At 42.7% G+C, this 19,932-nt stretch overlaps 1 protein-coding gene across 1 annotated transcript in view; it reads right to left on the bottom strand.

Annotated features, from left to right (window-relative positions):
- Window positions 1-1,297: 1,297 nt before the first annotated feature.
- The window catches only part of LOC133973597 (neurexophilin-2), a 37,770-nt gene continuing 19,135 nt past the window's right edge, over window positions 1,298-19,932 (bottom strand). Inside the window, exon 2 of the mRNA XM_062411556.1 lies at window positions 1,298-2,676. Coding sequence (XP_062267540.1) covers window positions 1,861-2,676 — 816 coding nt within the window. The 3' untranslated portion in view covers window positions 1,298-1,860. The remainder of the gene's footprint in view (window positions 2,677-19,932) is intronic.

Genomic DNA, 19,932 nt, shown 5'->3' with positions numbered 1-19,932 from the left:
TAGAACTATCCCACAGAGCCCTTGTACGGCTACAGCCAGACATTTTGAGGATTGGTTTTGATTTACATCACAATTCTTTTCTTGTATTCTTGGTGAGCCACATGCTGTCTGAACCCGTCCAAGGCCAGGGTCTGTTTCGTTGTGTCCGGACCCGACTCTAATCCTGATGAAGTTAATGTAAAGCTGCACTGACCTTGTTACCTTGCCCCTGTCACATGGTTATTGCTTGTTTTCCCCAATTACAGACGTGCAGTGTAAAAAAATCTACCCAGCCAAAGTAGGAGACAAAACCAGAACCTGAATTTTCTTCCTTTTTGTCCGTACCCCACCCGGCCATGTGGTCCCGATGGTTCCCCATACACTCGACTTATGCATGCACACTCTAATATGTGACTCTTTTCTGCTCATCTCCTCCCAATGCAATTCTGCAGTATGGATCAGCTTATTGAATTTTACTCAGTCATTGTTATGTGATCAGTGAAATTAACAAATTCTTAGATCAAGAGGCCTCTCTGAGAGAACCCATTACAGTGATCTGCTGGATGCTGTCAGATTCATTTGGATCCAGATACTGTTCTTTAGACATGAATACAGACAGACTTGTGTACTTTTAATGAAGTGACAATGTGATAACATTTTGCATGTAACGCAAAAGTAATCCTCCAAAATATTCTTGCTGTGACCCTTCAGGGGCTCCGTACTGTCCGGCTTTGTCTTTCCATCCGCTCATATTTTCAGCATAAAGAAAACTAAGGTTTAACTGTATCTGTGGCAGCAGAAATACAGACGCCTATAAAATGTGTGGAAACCAACTGGAGGCTTACGTACACCTGAAAAAATGTTTGATCAGGTGTGCACTACTTGATTTGCTTTCATAATCACACAGACAGAAATCTGTCAGTAACATAACTTGCAATATAACACTTCTTTTTTTTCTTCAGTTAGAGAGTGTGCGTAATTAAAAACCATATCAGATACCTCCCTTGGATTCTATTAGTGCAGATACCGACTCAACCCAAAAAGGAGACACACATTATGGTCGTCTTGAGAATGTCTCACAGTTGGTTTTTCATGTGAGAATTAATTCAATATATTTGAGAAAATTAAAATTACATATCTTCACAGAGCATTTCTAATCAGAGTGAAATGTAACTTAATTTAAAATAGTGTCCTCGCTGGGTTCAGATAATGTGAACACGCGGCTCAGCTTGTGTCCTGCAATTTTTTGCTTCTGGCTCAGACAGAACACACTCACCCAGGGAGAGACAGACAGTTTAAGAGATTTTAATGTGCTTTTTCATACAGTATATTGTATGCATATCCAGCATAGCATTTCTCATACATATAACTCTCTTATATCCAGGTTTTGAAACATAGAGCTGAGAGGATGATTAACAGTCAGTCTACCATAACGTAACGCCTGCCATACGGTGACGGCACAACACAGCCGCCTCAGAGGCTCACTCTGTACTCCGAGGGCATAATACTGATTCCAGCTGTTTTCAACCCGAAGTTCTCCAACTGCAAAAAGTAATAACACCTAGAAACAAATATCTAAAAACAATAAGTGTGCTGAGTTTGAGTACATTATTTACAGGGAGGGAAAAAAAACGAATAAAAACAGAAGTTAACAAATACAGTTGGAAAATAATTCAGAGAAATCATCCATATCCTAACCATCCATAGCTCTGATTATACGTCTTTTAAATCCACAAGTCACGGCAGTTCAGAGGCAAAAAAACTGTCCCCTGCATCTTCACTGTAATCAATATGACTATCATATCCATCATAATCATTCTTATCATCATCTTTGACATTAACATTGTCTCTTTATGCTCCTCTCAGTTCAGTCTCACGTACTTATCCTAAGTAAGGGTGCTCACTTTGGAAGTTGTAGTCCGGACACACTTTCTGAACCAGCTTGTAGTCGATGCTGAAGAAGGAGATGAAAATGCAGATGACCTTGAAGGGTTTGGCACAGAGCCAGGCAGCGTGGGATTGGGTGTGCTCTGTGTAACAGGTCTGAGACGGGTCGTACAGGCAGGGTTTGGGCTTCTTGGATCTGTTGGTTTTCTCGTACTCCACCCGACAGTTAAAGGTCTTTGTCTCTTTGGGGTCGACGGTGGACTGCCGGGTCTCCTGGAGCTGGACGTTAAGCTGGGTGTGAGGATGCAGCTGCTGAGGCTGGAGGACCTCGAACTCCACCACTTTGGATGGCGGCACGATACTGACCGAAACGTTCCCCAGGCTGGAAGAGTTGTGGCGGAAGTAGACGGTGAAGGTCCCGTTGATGTGGTCCACGATCTTCCCCGTCACCAACAAGCTGAACTTCATGGTCTTCACGTTGAAGTAGAAGTCGCCCCAGCCGAAGATCTTCTTGGTCTTGGATATCTTTAGCGAGGGCTTGCGTTTGGAGCGGTAGCCTGTCTGGTCGAGGAGCAGGGACTGGTTCCGGTTCTGGTCGTACGGGTTGAAGAAGCCGTAAGTGGGGGGCTTGGATTTCATGGGTGTCTGGTCGATGGAAGTGGAGAAGACACGGGTTTGGTACGGAGGCTTAACCACCCCTCCTGTCGTTCCTCCAACTGCACCTCCACCCATGCCATATGGAACAGTCTTCATCACAGACCCCACTGGGCCCTTGTCTGAGAAGTCCACTTGCTTCTCCAACCCTTGGACCTGAAGAAAGAAAAAAACAAGCAAAAGAAGAAGAAAACGTTATTGACAATGTCACAAAGGCTATAAAAAATGTTTCTAGATATTCTTCAAGCAGTCCATAGTCTGAGTATAAGGATGGTTGACATGACACCTCCCATTAATATGACATATCAGATCAGAAAACGCTTCTTTGTGTCATTCTGGGGGGTTTCATTTGGAGGACTTCCAAATCAACTCTTTTCAGGGATGAAAACACAAAGTAAATGTGGGTACGTGTACAGTGTATATTTATATTGATCTATTATTAATCTAAAGTGCAATGTGTGTACTCATCAAACTCTATGGAAAAACTAAAGTTGCCCTGTCAAGACTACAGCCGCATCACATGACATGGGGCATAATATTAAGACCAAGTCGGTATAGAAAAAAATAGATATTCAAACTGTTAGAAATACAACCAGCATTTCTGACAAAAATCCACCATTTTTGGGTGTCCAAAATCCATATTATTGATCACATCATTTGGATCCTGCTCAGACTCGAAAACAGCCAATCTGGTGAAAATTCAGCCTAATTCAAAAATGTGTTGAGTGTAACCAGTAAAAAGCTGTCTCAATTTGAACAGTGTCTGTCCTGCATCAGCCACAGAGCAGCAACAATGGAGCAATTGTAAGGTTTCAGCACTTTGCTTAAGATCACTTACCAAAATAGCTGTCACCCAACAACAGTAGATTTAATACAAAATATCCAATGCGGATACTGTGGAAGTAGTGCAACCAGTTTGTGGCTGGTTTCTCTAGCTCTACATACAAGTCTGGGCAACCGAAACATTCGTAAACATTTCCATTATGTCCCTTTAATTTCACACACGTGATTTTATAATCTTAGATGCTGTATTGTTGACCCTTCTGCATCAGACCTTTTTGCCTGGCTTACTTTTTTTTTTATCTCAGTGATCAACCAACTTTTTAGATATTGCAATGATTCATCTCCTGAATCGGAAAAAACAGACCCATCTATTTTTTATTAGCACACTTTAATTTTGTTGTCAATGTTGCTCCAGAGAGAACAAAACAACCACTCTGCATGTAAGGTAGTGGATGTGAGCCTTTGTCTGTTAGTCTGACATCTCTCTGTCTCTAATCCGTAGCCTTGGCGGTTATTCACACGGCTGATTGACTGGAGATCTTCCTCTGCTTTCCTTCATGTGTCATCAATCACATTACTGCCATGCTGCCATACATACGCATTCAAACAAACACACACGTTCACACACGTGCAAGACTTCACGCTCAAAGCTGTCATGAGGTGTCAGGAAGAAGTATTGGGAGCTGTTGGGAGAGGTTACATGTGCTTCCCCTGAGGATGCTTTCAGGTGTGGTTTAAAACCAAACAAAATATTAAAAAATAAATGAAAAAAGCCTTTCAAAAACAAGAAGGATCAGACTTTTGATCATGCAAGGACCGTTTCTGTCTCTATTCACTCCTATCCAGGGCAGTGGAACAGACAGGTTTGTGCCAAAGCTCTCCTCATCGCTCATCAATCACCGCACCTAATAACGACTCCACATCGCTATTTGCAGAGGCAACAGTGCAGCGCTCAATACGGCTCCTAATGTATTCAGTCATTCAATTAACATATCTATTTCTGTTGGCTATTCATTAACATGGCAGCCGTGTTGACTTCTAAGTAGATTGATTGAGGAGAAAATAACTGAAAATGTATTGACCACTGAAGAAATGAATTACCGAGAAAAAAAAAAAGAAAAGAAAAAGAAAGCTGTTGATAAATGACCAGTGACTGGGATAATGAACCACTGAGGGTGGTTTTTTTTTACCCAGACACTGACTCCCTTTGTGGCCGTGGCAGGAGGGTTGTGCAGTGGTCTTGCAATTTTGAGCGGGTGAATCGGTGATGTGATCTGATTCTGACAGGTTGGAATAATATACGGTGGAAGGCAGGGAGAGAAAAAAAACATCAGAATACATACGGCAACAAACAAAGTGTAGAGAGCATGCAGGATGGGGACTTCCTGTGAATGCGCTGTCAGCACTGCTGTCAGCTAGCTCCGTGTGTTGCCATCTGTCAGGCTAACACTCTGCTGGTGCAGTCCTAATCACTTCTCGAGCTGATGGCACAGAGCTTGAACCAGCACCATCATCATAATACTCATCCCATCTTCAGCAGCAGCATCGCAGCACGAACCACAACCCAACCTTCAGGGTCAACTGCATGAAGCTCAAAGATGATTTCATGTTGGGGCCTGAGGTCGGTCTCTCTAAGGGGGGGTAGGCAAGTGTACACAGTCAGCACCTTTGCCAAACATCGACTGATTGGAAAGAGATGAGTGTGTGGAGAGGGCTTCTTCTTCTGTGGCATGAAAGTAATAAAAAAATGCCAAAAGAAACCAATAAATAGATGGACTTTCTATTAGCATAAATATGACATTTTTTTGGTGCTTGACAGTAAATCCATTTAAAGGGTGAGGATTTGTTAGAAGAAATATCAGATATTTTCTCTTGACATGAAATCCATAAGCTATAGACTTTTTTGCAAAACAGCGGATGTTTGCTATAAGGTCATATCAGGCTGCCGCAAACCGGCGTCAGGTTGACGGATTGGAAAACACAGCTTCAGCCGTTTTTCTCTGCTCCTCATTCTCCAGTCAGTTCGGTTACAATGAGTGAGAAGTAAGTTTCGTAGCAGCAGCCGGAGGGATGTTACTGGGTGACGAGGAGGTGATGAAGTTAACAAAGGTGCCTTCACACAGACAAACATGTTGATGAATAACACATTCAAACACAGAGTCAATTACAGACGCTCTGAACTATAACATGCAAAACGAGATGTCATGCGACAGTGAGCCATGAATAAATATTTGTTATATATACTGTTGCTGCCATTATAACTATATACTGCTATTATATTAGTATAATTATTACTATCATATATAAATATATATTATGTTACATTATATACTATATATACTGTACTATTTTTATATACTGTCTAACAATAACATTAACATCATATCATCAGTACTATTACCATCATCTTGCCACTGCACATTATCTACCTATTTATCTTGTGTTTCTGTTTTTATTCTTTCTACCTCAATATTTTTTATTTTATTCTATTGTATTGTGTTTTATTGTATTGTAATATACCGGCTGCTATGACGACTTAATTTCCCTTCGGGGATGAATAAAGTTATCTATCTATCTATCTATCTATCTATCTATCTATCTTTCTATCTATCTATCCATCTATCTATATCATTAGTTTTGTGAAGATTTCTCACAAACCAAACATAAAGTTTATCACGTTGCTATTTCAAAAGTCAAGAAAGAGTGTTCATGCCAAAATTTCAACGCAATAACAAAAACTTGCAAAATACCTGTATATCTGTACAGAAAATTGTACCAGGGATTTAGTTGACGGAGAAGTTAGTTGAGATAAAAATACTGACGGCTCAAAAGAAAAGTCATTAGGGTTCATCCCAGAGGGACCATGAACGTCTTTATAAAATTGAGTGCAATCCATCATGGACCAACCAACGACCTTTCCCGGGCTAAAACCAGAATGCAGTATGGCTAAAAATCTGACTGTGAATATCACAAAGTGAAATTAGCTTTGTGGTAAATCACTGGTAAAAAGAATTACTTGCAAACATGTCATTTTTCATGTTCCACTGAGGTTAGACACCTTTACCTTTCCACAGTTTACTTTTACATTAAATCTGCACCAGCTTTTTTAATTATTTTCCTCTAACACAGAAAACAAACTTGAATACGTATTTTCCAACCCGTTCATCTCACTAGAAATGACCTAGCAGTAAATGTCAATAGAAACCTGACTTGAGGGCCCAGTTTGAGTTTTCACTTGTGGCCAGTTTGGGCTCCCATCCCGACCACGTTCCCCACAGCAGAGTTTTACACGTGTCAACACAGCATTAATGTTTCCTCCCTTTAGGTATGAGATTCCTGTTTAAAGAGGAGGAAATTATAGAGGGAGATGGAATAAGTATTGTGGTGGACTAATACATATGTATGATACAGACAATTCAATAACAGCACAATCACAGAAAGAACAATCAGATTACAGAGCTTGGGAGATAGAGGGAGATAGTGAAGAAAATGTTATTAGTGGAGAAGTGAGACGAGGAGAGGAGAGAGTAAGGAGATCTTGTACATTTTCCAGGAACGGGGAACATTAATCATCTTTAACTTCATTTTGAGGTTTATATGAGCAAAAAGCATCCTTAGATGGAAGGCCCTATAACTATATACCTGGAAGTACATGCAAGTATGAAATGCAGGGATTGTTCAGTGAAAGAGAGAAGTGACAGAAATAAAAACGACGAGACGCACATGCAGGCGGACGGAAAAGACTTCAGAGAGGGAGTGAGCCTGTGCAGTGAGGGGGCTTCACACTAACTTATTAAGTGAGAGAAGGTCAGATGAGCTGCAGCATTGACTGCTGAAACCTGATATATATCACATGCCACCACAATTAAGATCTCTTTTCATCATTAAGGAAGCTTTGGATCATGGCAGCCCCTAGGCATCTGCTCTCTGTCTTCCACACTCTGTCTATCGGGTGTCCAGCCCTCCGTCTGCAGTTCACTCACTCTCATATTCATCCATAACTTCCACACCTCCTTGATAGCGTGAGTGTTCAGAGGGAATGGACCTTGTGCTCCGGCCCACTCCTGCCACCCCCCTCCCCCCCTCCTTTTCCCTCCCCTGGAGAACTGATGAGAAGATGAGAGACGCTTGTGGAGCCCTCTCCCAGGCTTGTTCCTTTGTTTAATTGGAATTTTATTGGTGACAATCAATTCATTTCTATCTGCGCTGCAGGCTGCATTGATCTGCTGTCACAGAGAAGAGTCAAATGTACAGTTCCACTCCCGCCGCACTACAAAAACCACCGGCTTCGACGCCGGCAACAGAGGTTTTTTTCTTCTTTGACTTTCTCTTTCTGCTGCTTTAGAGCTTGTTTTGATTAGAAGTAGTGAGGCTAACCCGTTTCCTAAGGAAGGATGAGAGGGAAGGATTTGTGAGGACTCACAGGGTGAGATGTTGTGCAGTTGAATTCACATTATTATACCACTAACATCTGGCTTTTGTTAACGATGAGAATGGAAGCAATCACCACCATAGTCAAATGACGTGACACCCGGGTGAATGTGCTGATGTCTTCCACCTCTTTATTTTGCCAGTTTTGATGCAGAGGCTGCACATTTTTCCAGCACAAGGTTATGACGTGCAATGTGGGCGTTGTTGTTTAAATGGCCATGAAGGTTGTTTTTTTATGCCATGAACGATTATGTGCTTATTATTTTCCAAATCTTTGGAAAAACATGCAACATACATTTTTTCTTGCAGATGTGATGCAAGCGATTTCAAATTGTTCCTGGATTTCTACAGACATGTTCACACATGCACCTCATCCGGAGAAAATAAGAGTCCAGTGTATGTCTGAAAGCAGCTTTGGTGTGACATGGATGTGATGAGGGTCACAGCAGTTTGCAGCTTGAAAACAATGAAGCTCTGTCAGGTTTGGAGAACGACAGGAACCTCGGAGAGCAAGAGGTTGACTGAGGGGGTTGTAGAGGAGCAGGGCCTGAGGGTGAAACTCTCAGTTCGTCAGGTGAACTACACGTCTACCCTCACCTGGTTGTTCAGCTCCATAGGCTCTGAATAAAAGGAGAATTTAATTGTGTAAAAAGTCGGTTGTAAAAGTTGAGATAGACAAAGTGCAGACACAACACACAGAGCAGGTAGCTTTAAGAAGGTTCTGCACGTGGAGATCAGCAAGGAGCAATCAGATTGAGCAGGCAGCTGGACTCTAACAACAGGTCATCCTATCATGGAGGCAGGTTCCAGGCAGGTAAAAGCAGCAGGTTGAGAGAGAAATACTAAAATGAAAAGATACAGAAAATCTGGATAAGACGAACGGCAAGCAGCCCTCACTAGATATAGTACTGAGACTGATGACAAGAGATACAACATTTTTCTGATTCAGATACTTCAACTCAAGGTGTCTTCTGATACAGAGAACAGATCAATTCCAGAAGTCTGTCTGTCTGTGGCTTACTGGCTTCACACTTGGAATGTGTATTGTTAAGGGGACAAGGAAGTGTAGTGTCATAAACTTTAATTACATAGGTGACCAGTCATCTCTAGCAGCAGCAACTGGGACTCCTCAATCTATTTGATGATTGTGAGTTATAACTGGGTTCATGGAATCTGCAATAACAATATTCTCCAGTTCAGGGTTGTTCACACTGAGCCGAGCTTCGCAGGACTTTGACTTAACAGGTGAACAGCTCTATGTGCAGCGTTGTGGCTTCAGGGTCCAGCAGTCGGTCTTTACTCAGCTCGGCTCAATTGCTGCAGGTCACTGCTGCAACCAGCATCACTACCAAACAGACCAACAGCCCAATCCCAACACACAGGTTTAGGAAGGCCACTGCACTAGTATCCAAAATCAGCCGAGTTCACTGGGTACCTTACTGTAAGGTAACATGGGGCAAATGCTGAACACAAACTGTATTAAATGTGGATTTGTCATCCCCAGAGCAGATGCCCAATAAAGTGATTGTCACCCACAAACATCCTCACTAATACCAACGTGATGTGAAACTGTTGTATTCCTGCTGATGCTGATGATGGACACTTCAAATCACAAATGGGAAAACAAGACAGTAAATCACACAATCAAGTTTTCTTATTTGCTGTTTTGTTTCGTGACTTCCCATTATATATTTTTATTGGAGTGTTTTCCCATTTTTTTGTTGAGTTGTGCACTTCAGAGTAAGAATGAGTTTTGAGTACAGGCGCTATTGCCGTCACTGAAAGGATCTAGTTGATGTGCTTTGGGCGTTTGCAGTTGTTGTAGGATCACATACGCCTCCCTGTGGCACCTCCGGGCAGACCTATAGGTCGGATCCCAGGGATTACAAGTCCCACCTGATTTATGAACACAGCTGGAAAGGACGTGGGCTGAAAAACATCTGGGCTTCTTTTCTTAGCATCCTGCCACTGTGACCCTGGAGCAGAATGAGCAATGAAAACCGGTGGATTTGATGTGTTTGGACAGAGCTGTCAACAGACACATTGGATGTGAGAGAATCTTTTTCTGTTTGGTTAAAGGATATTTTGTGTAAGTGTACAAAGTGTGTATTTCTACTGTAATAAAGGCACTAATCTGTGAGGCAAATAAGAAAGAGAGCTGTAGTGAACAGATTTAGATGCTAGTGTGGCTCAGACATTTTTACCAGCAGTGACTCCTCTATGTCTTCAGGAAAAAAAACTTTTCTGCCTTCCTCTAAAAAAAAGAGAAAAAAATGGAGAACTGAAAATGACATTTAATTACAAAGAGCAAAATAAAGCCAGGAGGAAAAAAGATAAACCAGTAGGGGGGGGGGGGGGGGAAGCAGAGAGAGAGAGAGAGAGAGAGAGAGAGAGAGAGAGAGGGAGATAGAGAGAGACAGAGAGAGAAAGAAAGAAAGAAAGAAAGAAAGGGGGAGAGAGAGGGGGGGACAGTAAAAGCGATTTCGCAGTCCAGTGGTGTCGCTGGATTATCATGAAAATGAAAGCTACTGAGTCAGGGAGTATCAGGGAGCAAGGAAATGGAGCCGGGACAGATAACACAGTGAGGGAGAAGAAGAAAACGAATAAGAGGACGAGTGTAGAGAAGGCAGACACGTCTGTAAGACAATATGAGGCAAAAGTGCAAGAAAAGAAAAGAAAAGGTAAGAAGACAATATATATACGACACACAGTGAGATTATGAGTGCAATAAGACAAAAAAATGAGAGTCACTTCACCCCATAGAGAATAATCAGAGGTTTCTTGAGAAGTAATATCTGTAATATTGTTTCAAGAAAGACCAGCTCAGCTCTGAAATCATAAAAGTCCCTTTTCCTATGTATCAGGCAGAATTTAAGTAGTCTGGCCGATGATGAGCAAAAGTTGCACTTAAAAGAATCTATACTCGAACATCTTGTAGCATATACAGCAAATAAAATTATATTAAAGTGTTTGGATCTGGCATTTACTGAGGAACGAGAAAGACGGAGAGAGAGACTGTGAGAGAGTACTCTTTTTCCATTTGATGTCGACATAAGAGGATTTATGAAGGTATTGTGCGCTGGCTTAAGTGTTGTATGGTGACAATATTGCAAAATGTTGCAGATGCCACTAAGATTGGACTTGACAGAGAAATAAGGAGCTCCTCGGTCATGGCGTGCAAAACAAATAAAAAGGATTTATTCAAGGTTCTTTAGGGTTTTATTATTTTCTGCATTATATTAACCCATGAGTTTTTGGAGAAAATAGTGCAATTATTGTTAAGATAGATTCACTTATTTAAAAATGATTATCCTCAACACTAGTTAATTCACAGGAGACAGTTGGGTGACTGTCTCTGTGATATTGCCACAGTGTGTTGGGTGGAGAGGAAGTCAGACAGAATAATGTTGTGATTTTTTAAACAGGGTTTATTTAACCTTTATCATTAATATCATGAAGCAAATTCCCCCCCTCTGTAAATGTTGAATATAACACTTCTTTAGAGATTTTCTTGTATTGAATATTAGAGCAACAATTTAAATCATATCCAGGGAATTTCCCACTTTCACGAGTGCGTGCATATGGACTTTTTAAAGTATTCCTCCCTCTGTGGTTCTGTAGCATAAAGGAATAAAGACCCTACACTTGTTAATGCAGCTGCTGTATATACGAAATACTGCATTTATATACTCCATCATTATAAATCAATGTTAGATGTAAACCCAGAGGAGGCTGCAAAATCACCCAGTGAGTTCAAAATCATAATGAAAATAGGTGGGCTGCCAAGAGCCCACACAAATATAATCCTTCAGATGATAAAATGTATCAACAATCATTTTTAATCAGCTATGGTGTTTACAGGTATCCTGCATTGTGGAAATATGATAAAGTGATGAAAGTAAAAAAGGCAGATGACAGAAAAAAAGAGCTGGTGAGCCGTTAATCTCACAGAGGTCTCAGTGGTGACGGCCATGTTGGGATTACCCAAGATAGGTATCTGACTTTCAACCCTGGTAGTGGTGTGGATTACTCTTAATATAATGAGATCTGCAGTGGAGCGACCCAACAGCTACAAAACAACAGAAGTTGCATAAACCAGTAAAAAACAATCAGTGTTATTAATCCATGTTAAGCCATCATAACACTTACATGTCAGCAAGTGTAATATTACAAAAAAGCTTTGCAGAAATGCCAGAGGAAGAACACGTAATGGTAAACTCATGAGGTTAATAATAATGAGGTTTTATAAATATGATTCTCCTGGAGATTACATAGAACATATCTATACCTTCATCTACTGCTTTTCCTTTAAGTGCTGCATGTGTTTGGACTGTGGGAGGAAGCCAGAGTACCACGACCAAACAGAAACTTTACAAAGAACAGTGTTGACTGAACTTGATTCTCATTAATAGCCTTTTTACAACTAATGTCCCATGACCTGACAAACTACTTTTTATAAGATCTTGTTGTGCCGCTCAGAGGGACAAAGTTAATACAAACAGGGCTACACTTTATCTATAAAGCCATTAGAAGCTTTTGCTCCCAGGAGCCTGACTTCAGCGACCATAGATCAACTGTGTGCACTCGTCCTCCTCTTTTAGTTCTTCCTATCTTACCGCTCACGTCGGATCAGCATGCCGCTGTCTTTTTTATTAGGCTCGACTGGCAGGGTGGGCAGACTTTTCCCTGCATGTCTCCAGTGAGGCCACGGCAGCAACTGATCAATCACCAGCGACAAGTCTTTGGGGACCCACCGGAGAGAGGAAGGAGGTGCAGGGGGGGGGGGGGTGGTCCGATGATGTCTGGTTTGCATGCAGGGTGGCAGGCAATGCATCAAAAGATGACAACTCTCCCATTCCTCCTTAAATAAGGGTGGTGCGACTCTTGCTGGCTGCGGCTTAACTTTAATCATTCATCTAAATAACTGTTGCAGAAGTCTGGCAGCAGCAGACGGGCCGGCATGGATGTGGGGGAATATGAGAAGTGACGTGGCGCTCTTGGCTTTCTCATTTGTAAAACGTGTAAACATATATTTGACTCAGACGGCGAGGAGCACATCACCGCCACACCCTCCTCTCCCCTCACGTTTCTCCCTCTCACAGATTTATGGATTGAAAGAGTTTGGGATGCATCGAGGTTTAGACCAAGAGAGGAAGGTTCGGAGGAGGTTCTGGGTATCCGGGCTCAGGCGCCACGAGCGACGTGTTAAGCAGCTAAGTGACAGTGATTGATGCCCTCTGCGTTTTGCAACTTATCAAGCGTATATACCCGCACTCGCTCTGCAAACAGCAGAAACATTTGATATAAATGAGGAATCAAATAAACACAAGGGACGGCAAAGAAGAAGCAGAAGAGGGGGAAAGAAATCTGCATAATGAATAGATGTGATGGAGGAGGAGGAGGAGGAGGGAGAATAGAGGAAGAGAATCCCAGTGGGTGAAGCTGAGCTCGAGAGACGTCAGTCAGGGAGGGATACTGGGAGACATGGGCCTGTGACGACTCCGACAAGTCACCCAGGCGGCAAAATAAAGCCCGGCTTCCTCAGATTTGTTTCCAGTGCTCATCAGTAGGAGAGCTGCATGACAGATGGACTGGCACTGAGCGCAACACGAGCATGTCAGTTACTCACCATAATAAAGACCTGCTCTTTTCCCTCCATCGCTCCCTTTTTATTCCTCCAGCCACCTGCAGTCCCTCAGCCCACAGCCCATTTCATCTCATTTCAATCTGCCTTCGTCTGCATCCTGAGCTTCCTCCCAACAAACTCGTATTACACACAAGAGGTCGGAAACTGAGGTTTGTACATTTGAATCATTACTTGTATATCTTTCAGTATAAATACTTGACACTTCTGTATTTTGTCAGATTTTCTTGCTTAATCCATTCCCTTGTCGTTCTTACGTTCATTCATTCGTTCGTTCCTTATTTATTTCCTACTTCTTTTTTGTCATTCAGTACCTCAATACCTTCCTTTCTTCTTCCCTCCCTTCCTCCCTCCCCTACTTCCTTCGTTTCCTACTTCTTTTTTTCATTCAGTACCTCAGTACCTTCCTTCCTTCCTTCCTCTATCCCTCCCCTTCCTCCATTTTTGTCATCAGTTCCTCATCCATTCCACTTATCAGTCCATAGATGAGAGGACTTCCTTCCTTCCTTCCTTTCTTCTAATTTCTAATTTAGTTTTGAAATTCAGTTCCTCAGCCATTTCACATATGAGGGACAGGATTCCTCCCTTCCTTCCTTCCTACCTTCCTTCCTTATTTCCTTGCCTAATTTGCATCTTTCCTCATCTATTTTCCTCCTTGCTGATATCCTTTCAAGTCTCCACCTTATCCTTTTATATCACATGCAATATATGTTCATATAACAACCTCCAGATGCCTTCCTCCCTCTCTACCATTCCATCCCTTCATTTTTCCTCATCTTCTCATTCTTCTTTCTTTTCCAGCCTCCATATCCATGCACAAATTAACCTCCACGAAACTTAAACCAGCTCCTTATACTTCCTGTGTTTATTTCCCCCACCCCTCATTCAGTCAACTCCATTCATCCATTCTTATTTCCACTCTCCTCTCCTCCTCCTGTCAGAGCCATGACCTCCCACCTTCTCTCCCTGGTTCGGGAGTCAGCAGACTTTTGGGATGTGTCGGGATGATTAGACAAAAGATGAAAAGACTAAGCGTTTCCGTGTCTGCTCCTCCCCTGCTATGAAGGATGCTCTCCATGTGTCCGCCGCAGCCTGCGAGCCCGGCGAGGCTGAGTGGGTTATTCACATCGTCTTCACCCGGGCTGATGGCACAGTTAATTGGAGAGAAAACGGTGGGAGGTGCCAATGAATAAAACCCCACGGAAAGAGGCTGGCAGCAGGGCACGACGACATTCCCCTGTTCACGTCAAGGTCGCACACACACACAAAAACACACACCTGCTACTGAGGCTGAAGTGACAAGGTCGCTGCAGCTTTATTAGCATAGAAAGCACAAGATTATCTCCAGTGAGACTTGATTCTTTAAGAGTGATTTGATAAAAAAAAGCACAAGGGAATTATACATTATATTGTAGATTTGAAGATGAGCTATAACATACTCATGTGAGAACATAATGTACAGTAACTTTTCTCCTCTCTTGCCTTTTGGATGCCTTTGCCAGTGTATAAATCACCCAGCTTCAAGGGCGCAGCGTTGGGACCCCTAACTGGGATCTTTCACATCCACCATCTGGACACAGAAACCCAGAGTGCTGACCAGCGGACCTGCTCTCATTCTGTTCCTCAGGACGCAAGATGAGGGTGTGTATGGATATTATAAATCCATCGACTGCTTTAGTGTGTACGGGACTTCATTTAAAATCCTGGCTGGAGAGGAATAGAATTGGAATATAGCAGGGGTGATACTCTGAGAGAGAATGAGAGATAGAGATAGAGAGAGAGAGGGAGGGAGAGACATGTACAGACAAACAGAGAGCCAGAGAAGCTGTCAAATGTCTCTGCTCATCCAGAACTGTCCGAAGCGTTCGTTCACACTCTCCCTCCCTCGCTCGCTCTTTTCCCCCTTTGCTCGGCCTCCCCCCCCGAGACAGCAGTCCTCCATCATTCGACTTGGTTTCACACTCCAAGACCCAATATCAGAGCAGATATGAACAGAGATGAGAAACCCGAGGATTGTCTTTCCACGGAGAGCTGGTGTCCACTCACTGCTGTTCTAGTTGTGTCATGCTATCCACTGGTGTTAGTAGAGCTATAGGTCTGTGTCTGTCTGACCGCCCGTCGTCTCTCCACCAGGCCGAGAAGATCACAGAGGACAGCAGTGTCCCTCTTTTTCTCCAGTCCCAGCTGACTGTCCACAGCCAGAAGCTCATCCCAAAAACCAACACACTCACTGTATAGTCAAGTAAACACGTCTGTGTGGAAGAATGGAATAAAACAAAAAATCCAAATCCTCCCACAGTTGTAATTCAATTAGATACAACATTTCCATGTAACTTTATCTGAACTTTAAGTTAAAACGCAAAGAGTCAATGCATTTCCCCTTTACATTAAAAGTAGGTAATAGAGTTACATGGAAATTGTTTTTGTCTTTATGCAGAGAAATCATATTTTACTTTTGTATATTCATTATGTAAAACTCTTTTAAAAATTCGACTCAGTCTATTTCTCTTATCATTATTACCCTGTATTGTATTGCTTACTTAACTACTTTATTTTACGACTTTTCACACGAATAACCTCTGCGGTGACAAACATCACGGAGTAAACTTGGTGGAAGGTGAAGCAAGAGGTTGGTCCCTCATGTGGACATTATTATAATGAACCATTACTATCTTTTAAAGGAACTGCGGATCACAAACACTGAAGCTACATCTCTGTTGCAGTTTCATCACTATGTTTGCTGATCCGAGATCTGTGCGACTTCCTCAGAGGAGTTTACTCAGGTAGCAAGAAACTCTGAGGTTTTGTATAAAAGAAAATGAAAATGTGTCGCTGCTATGATAGCTACATTTGTATTACTGCGCTGCTCTTATTCACACGGCTGGTGTTGATTTAACAGCGATATAAAAGGTTGTGGACAGACCAGGACTTGTGACTAATAGTCCGGCAGGATCTGTGGTTCAATTACCGCATGGGGCAGCTCTCCTCTGTCCTTGGGCAAGACACTTTGCTGGAATAGCTTCAGTAAAACACACACACAAACACACACACACGCTCAAGCACACAAACACCGCACAACCTTTATAAATGTGATGTCACTGACCAAAGGATATCAACACAAAGGATACATTTCTCCTCCTGTTTTTTTCCCCCTTAAAGATACGTCCAGAAGAAACATATTGGAGGATTGGATATTGGCACTATCTAAGTGAATGTTTGAGGGCCGGAGGGAGGCGCGGCTCTACGCACCGTCTGGGTCTTTAAAAATCGGGGGGACAGCTGATGAAAAGCTCGGCCGAAGCAGCCTATCCACAATGAGTGAGACAACACAGGAAATGAACAGTGACCTGTGAATTCAATTCCAGCTCTTTCTCTGAACTCTTTTGAAAGTTAGTCGGTGGGAATTTAACCGTCTTCATCTGAATTCACATTTTCACTCAGCTGGCAAAACTGCTCCTTTGTGATTTGAATCCAAGGACTCGTAATGTGCATCTGGAGCAAACTAACTTGATTTACGGAGAGCTGTCAATGACATTTTGTTCTGTTTAGCGCAACCTCGGTTCGGACAATATGTGCTTTAAAAGGCAAAACAGCTCATATCATCAGAGCCGTCTCAGCCTTGGAATTCACAGGGAGAACAATGGTGGAGCAACAAAAGCATGACAAGAATTTACAGACGGGGTCCAACCAGTCTTTCAATGACGAAAGTGAACTGACTTGAAACGTTTGCACACACACACACAGAAACACACGCACACACACACACACACACACACACACACACACACACACGGTGTAAATACAACATGGTTCTAAAGATCTGGCATGTTTCCAGAGCAGATGGGTGAGTGGGGTGGGAGGGTAAGGTTGAGGCTGGTGGGTAGGGGGTGCAGGAGAGCGTCAATCTGTCATTTCTAACAAGCCGGGAGACTTGGAGCCAGGGCAGGTCACAGACACGGGAGACTCACACACACACACACACACACACACACACACACACACAGACACACACATATACACACATGCCCGTTCCACGTCCTTACGTATGCGTCACATTCCAACTGTGGCATTCCTGCTAATTAGAATACAAATTAATGATCCAAGCAAAGCAGACAGGCTGCCTCTCCCTCCCTCCAGTCAACATTTAGCCTTCCTCACGGCTGCGTCTTCCTCCGGGCTGCATCGCTTTTAATGGTTTTGCTCTTTCTCCTTTTCTCTTTTGCTTTAAAAAAATAAAATCCCTTCCCCCTCTGTGTTTTCATTCCCACATTCTCCTCCTCCAAGACAGGTGAAAGAAACACTCCAGACTTCATCAATAGGTCACTTAAGAAAACAATTAGCTATCTTTTTTTTTTTTTTTCTTAGGATCACACCATAGCTGAAGCTGGGATGTAGGTGCCATGTCACCTTAACTGCATCAAATGTCGTGTTCAAGGTACAGGATTTTTTGCCTGGTTTTCCAGTGTCCAAGGATTTTGGAAGTTGCCCAAAATTGGATCCAAGGCGGCATTCGATCAACAGTCGCTAATCGCTTCTGTGTGAATTATTTACAGACACGATTTCAGCTGAATCACGACAACTACAGTAAACCTGGGTGCAGGATGCTTTTATGTGAAGAAGGATATACATCTAGTTAGCAATAGGCTAAGTTAGAGTATGAGCCACACAGAGTAAAACACATGTAAATGTGTAATTATCAAACATAAATAATGACCAATCATGAGCCAGTCTCAGCTGTCAATCATGAACTTTAACACCATTAAAAAAAATACAAATAACTTCCAAAATTAACATTTGAACAAACACAGTGATAGGAACTTACTAAAATGACAGAAATCGTCTTTGAGAGAAAGGTATTAACTTTTTAGTTTGGTCCATGTCCCATCAGCTAACATGGATGTGGTGGAATGAATGACTTATAGTGCAACGAGCGGCCATTTCTGCTTAGTTAAACTTTGTTGCCCCAGGAACAGGCTGAAATGTAGTAAGCTGCCGGACGAACCTATACCTCCGAAAAAAATCTTCATGAAGGAATATTTAGAAACATTTGTGAAAAAGCTGTGGCGTTGAACTACATCTTCCTCTGTATCTTTGAAAACGTTGCATCCTTTGTTTCTCTGACATCATTCCCCCATTAGCATTAGCATGAAATCCAACCGTGCGTACAGTAACACGAAGAAACGGTGGATAATTGGGTGTGTAACTCGAAACAGAAGGAGCGCTGGTAGTTCCCTTGGAGCTGTGCCGCTGAATAAATTGCTTGTTTCTGTGATTGTATCTGTTATTCTTTCAGGAGGAGCAGTGATAGATTCTGGGGCAAAGTCAAAGAAAACAACAACAGCAGCAGCAGCAGCAAACTCAATCTGGCAGTGCTCCTCGGCAGTCCAGGACACCTTGCCCATGATGCATCAGCGGAGGGCTGACCTTGAGTGCTCGGCATTAAGGTCAGGAAGCATCATTAGTCCTGCTTCCCCGCTGCAAGGCTAAGAATAGGAGCACGAACACAATCACTCACTCATCATCTCCATATATCTCTCTGTTCTCGCTTTGTTCTCACTCTGGTTCATTATTTTTTACATGTCAGGGATTTGCTGGAAAGACTGAAACAATTAAATCTCCCATTGTAACACATGTGGGCCTAAGTGGGATTAAATAAGCAGCAGCAGAGCAGCTCTGCATCGGGTATCATTATCTCCGCTGCCAAATCGATACGCAGCATGAATCCTATTGCCTCTCCCTTATTTAACACTCTCTGATCAAATAACACAAAAAAATGTATGCATTCTTTTTGTAGGTGCTTACTCCGTCTGCTTCTTACTGATGATATTACGTAGGTAAGAAGCAGGTCATATATTGACACGTGCACCATATACCTGCCGTTTGCCGGTAGAATAGCACCACTTTCCATTATTCAAATAAATAATTGCGCTTTTTGTGTAAAATGCGCTGCAAAATAACTTCTCACTTGACGGGAGCAAAGACCGTGTGGGGTTTTTTTAAGCACATACAAATCACCTGCCAGTAAAAGCCCACACCCTGCACCTCTGTTTCCCTCTCTTCAGTCCCTGCTGGGGCTCTGGCTAACAATCAATACCTTTCACCGCTAAGCCAATCTGCAATAATAAAGGCATTACAGACAGGGGGAAAAGAACACCAAATCTTATTAAATATAGGGAATTGGTCTCTTCCGTTCTACGTCTTCCTTTCTCTTGTTGCCTAGGTGAACAGGAAGCCGCTCCATTGGACGGGCTGGCAGCGGCTGGATTGCTTCCTAAATGTTCCGGGACGATCAACAGGCTGAGGATGGACCCCGGTGCCGGTGGGTTACAGGTACAGTTTGGAGCTCAGCATTCTGCTCACCTCTCCGCCCGGCCATGTATATTTCACTGGATTGTCTTTCATATTCAGTCTGTGGCTCGGCGGTGCACTCATCTTTATTTCATTTTGTGGCATTTTTTAATTTCAGCTGAGATTATTTTTTTTTCTTCTCTCTTTTGCTTCCCCCCCCCCCTCTCCCCCCTCCTCCTCCTCCTCCACCACCACTGCCTCCACCC

The sequence above is a fragment of the Platichthys flesus genome, chromosome 2 (assembly GCF_949316205.1).
Source record: "Platichthys flesus chromosome 2, fPlaFle2.1, whole genome shotgun sequence".
In the NCBI taxonomy this organism is placed as follows: Eukaryota; Metazoa; Chordata; class Actinopteri; order Pleuronectiformes; family Pleuronectidae; genus Platichthys; species Platichthys flesus.
The sequence above is the reverse complement of the archived record's forward strand: the minus strand, read 5'-3'. Positions and strand labels throughout refer to the sequence as shown.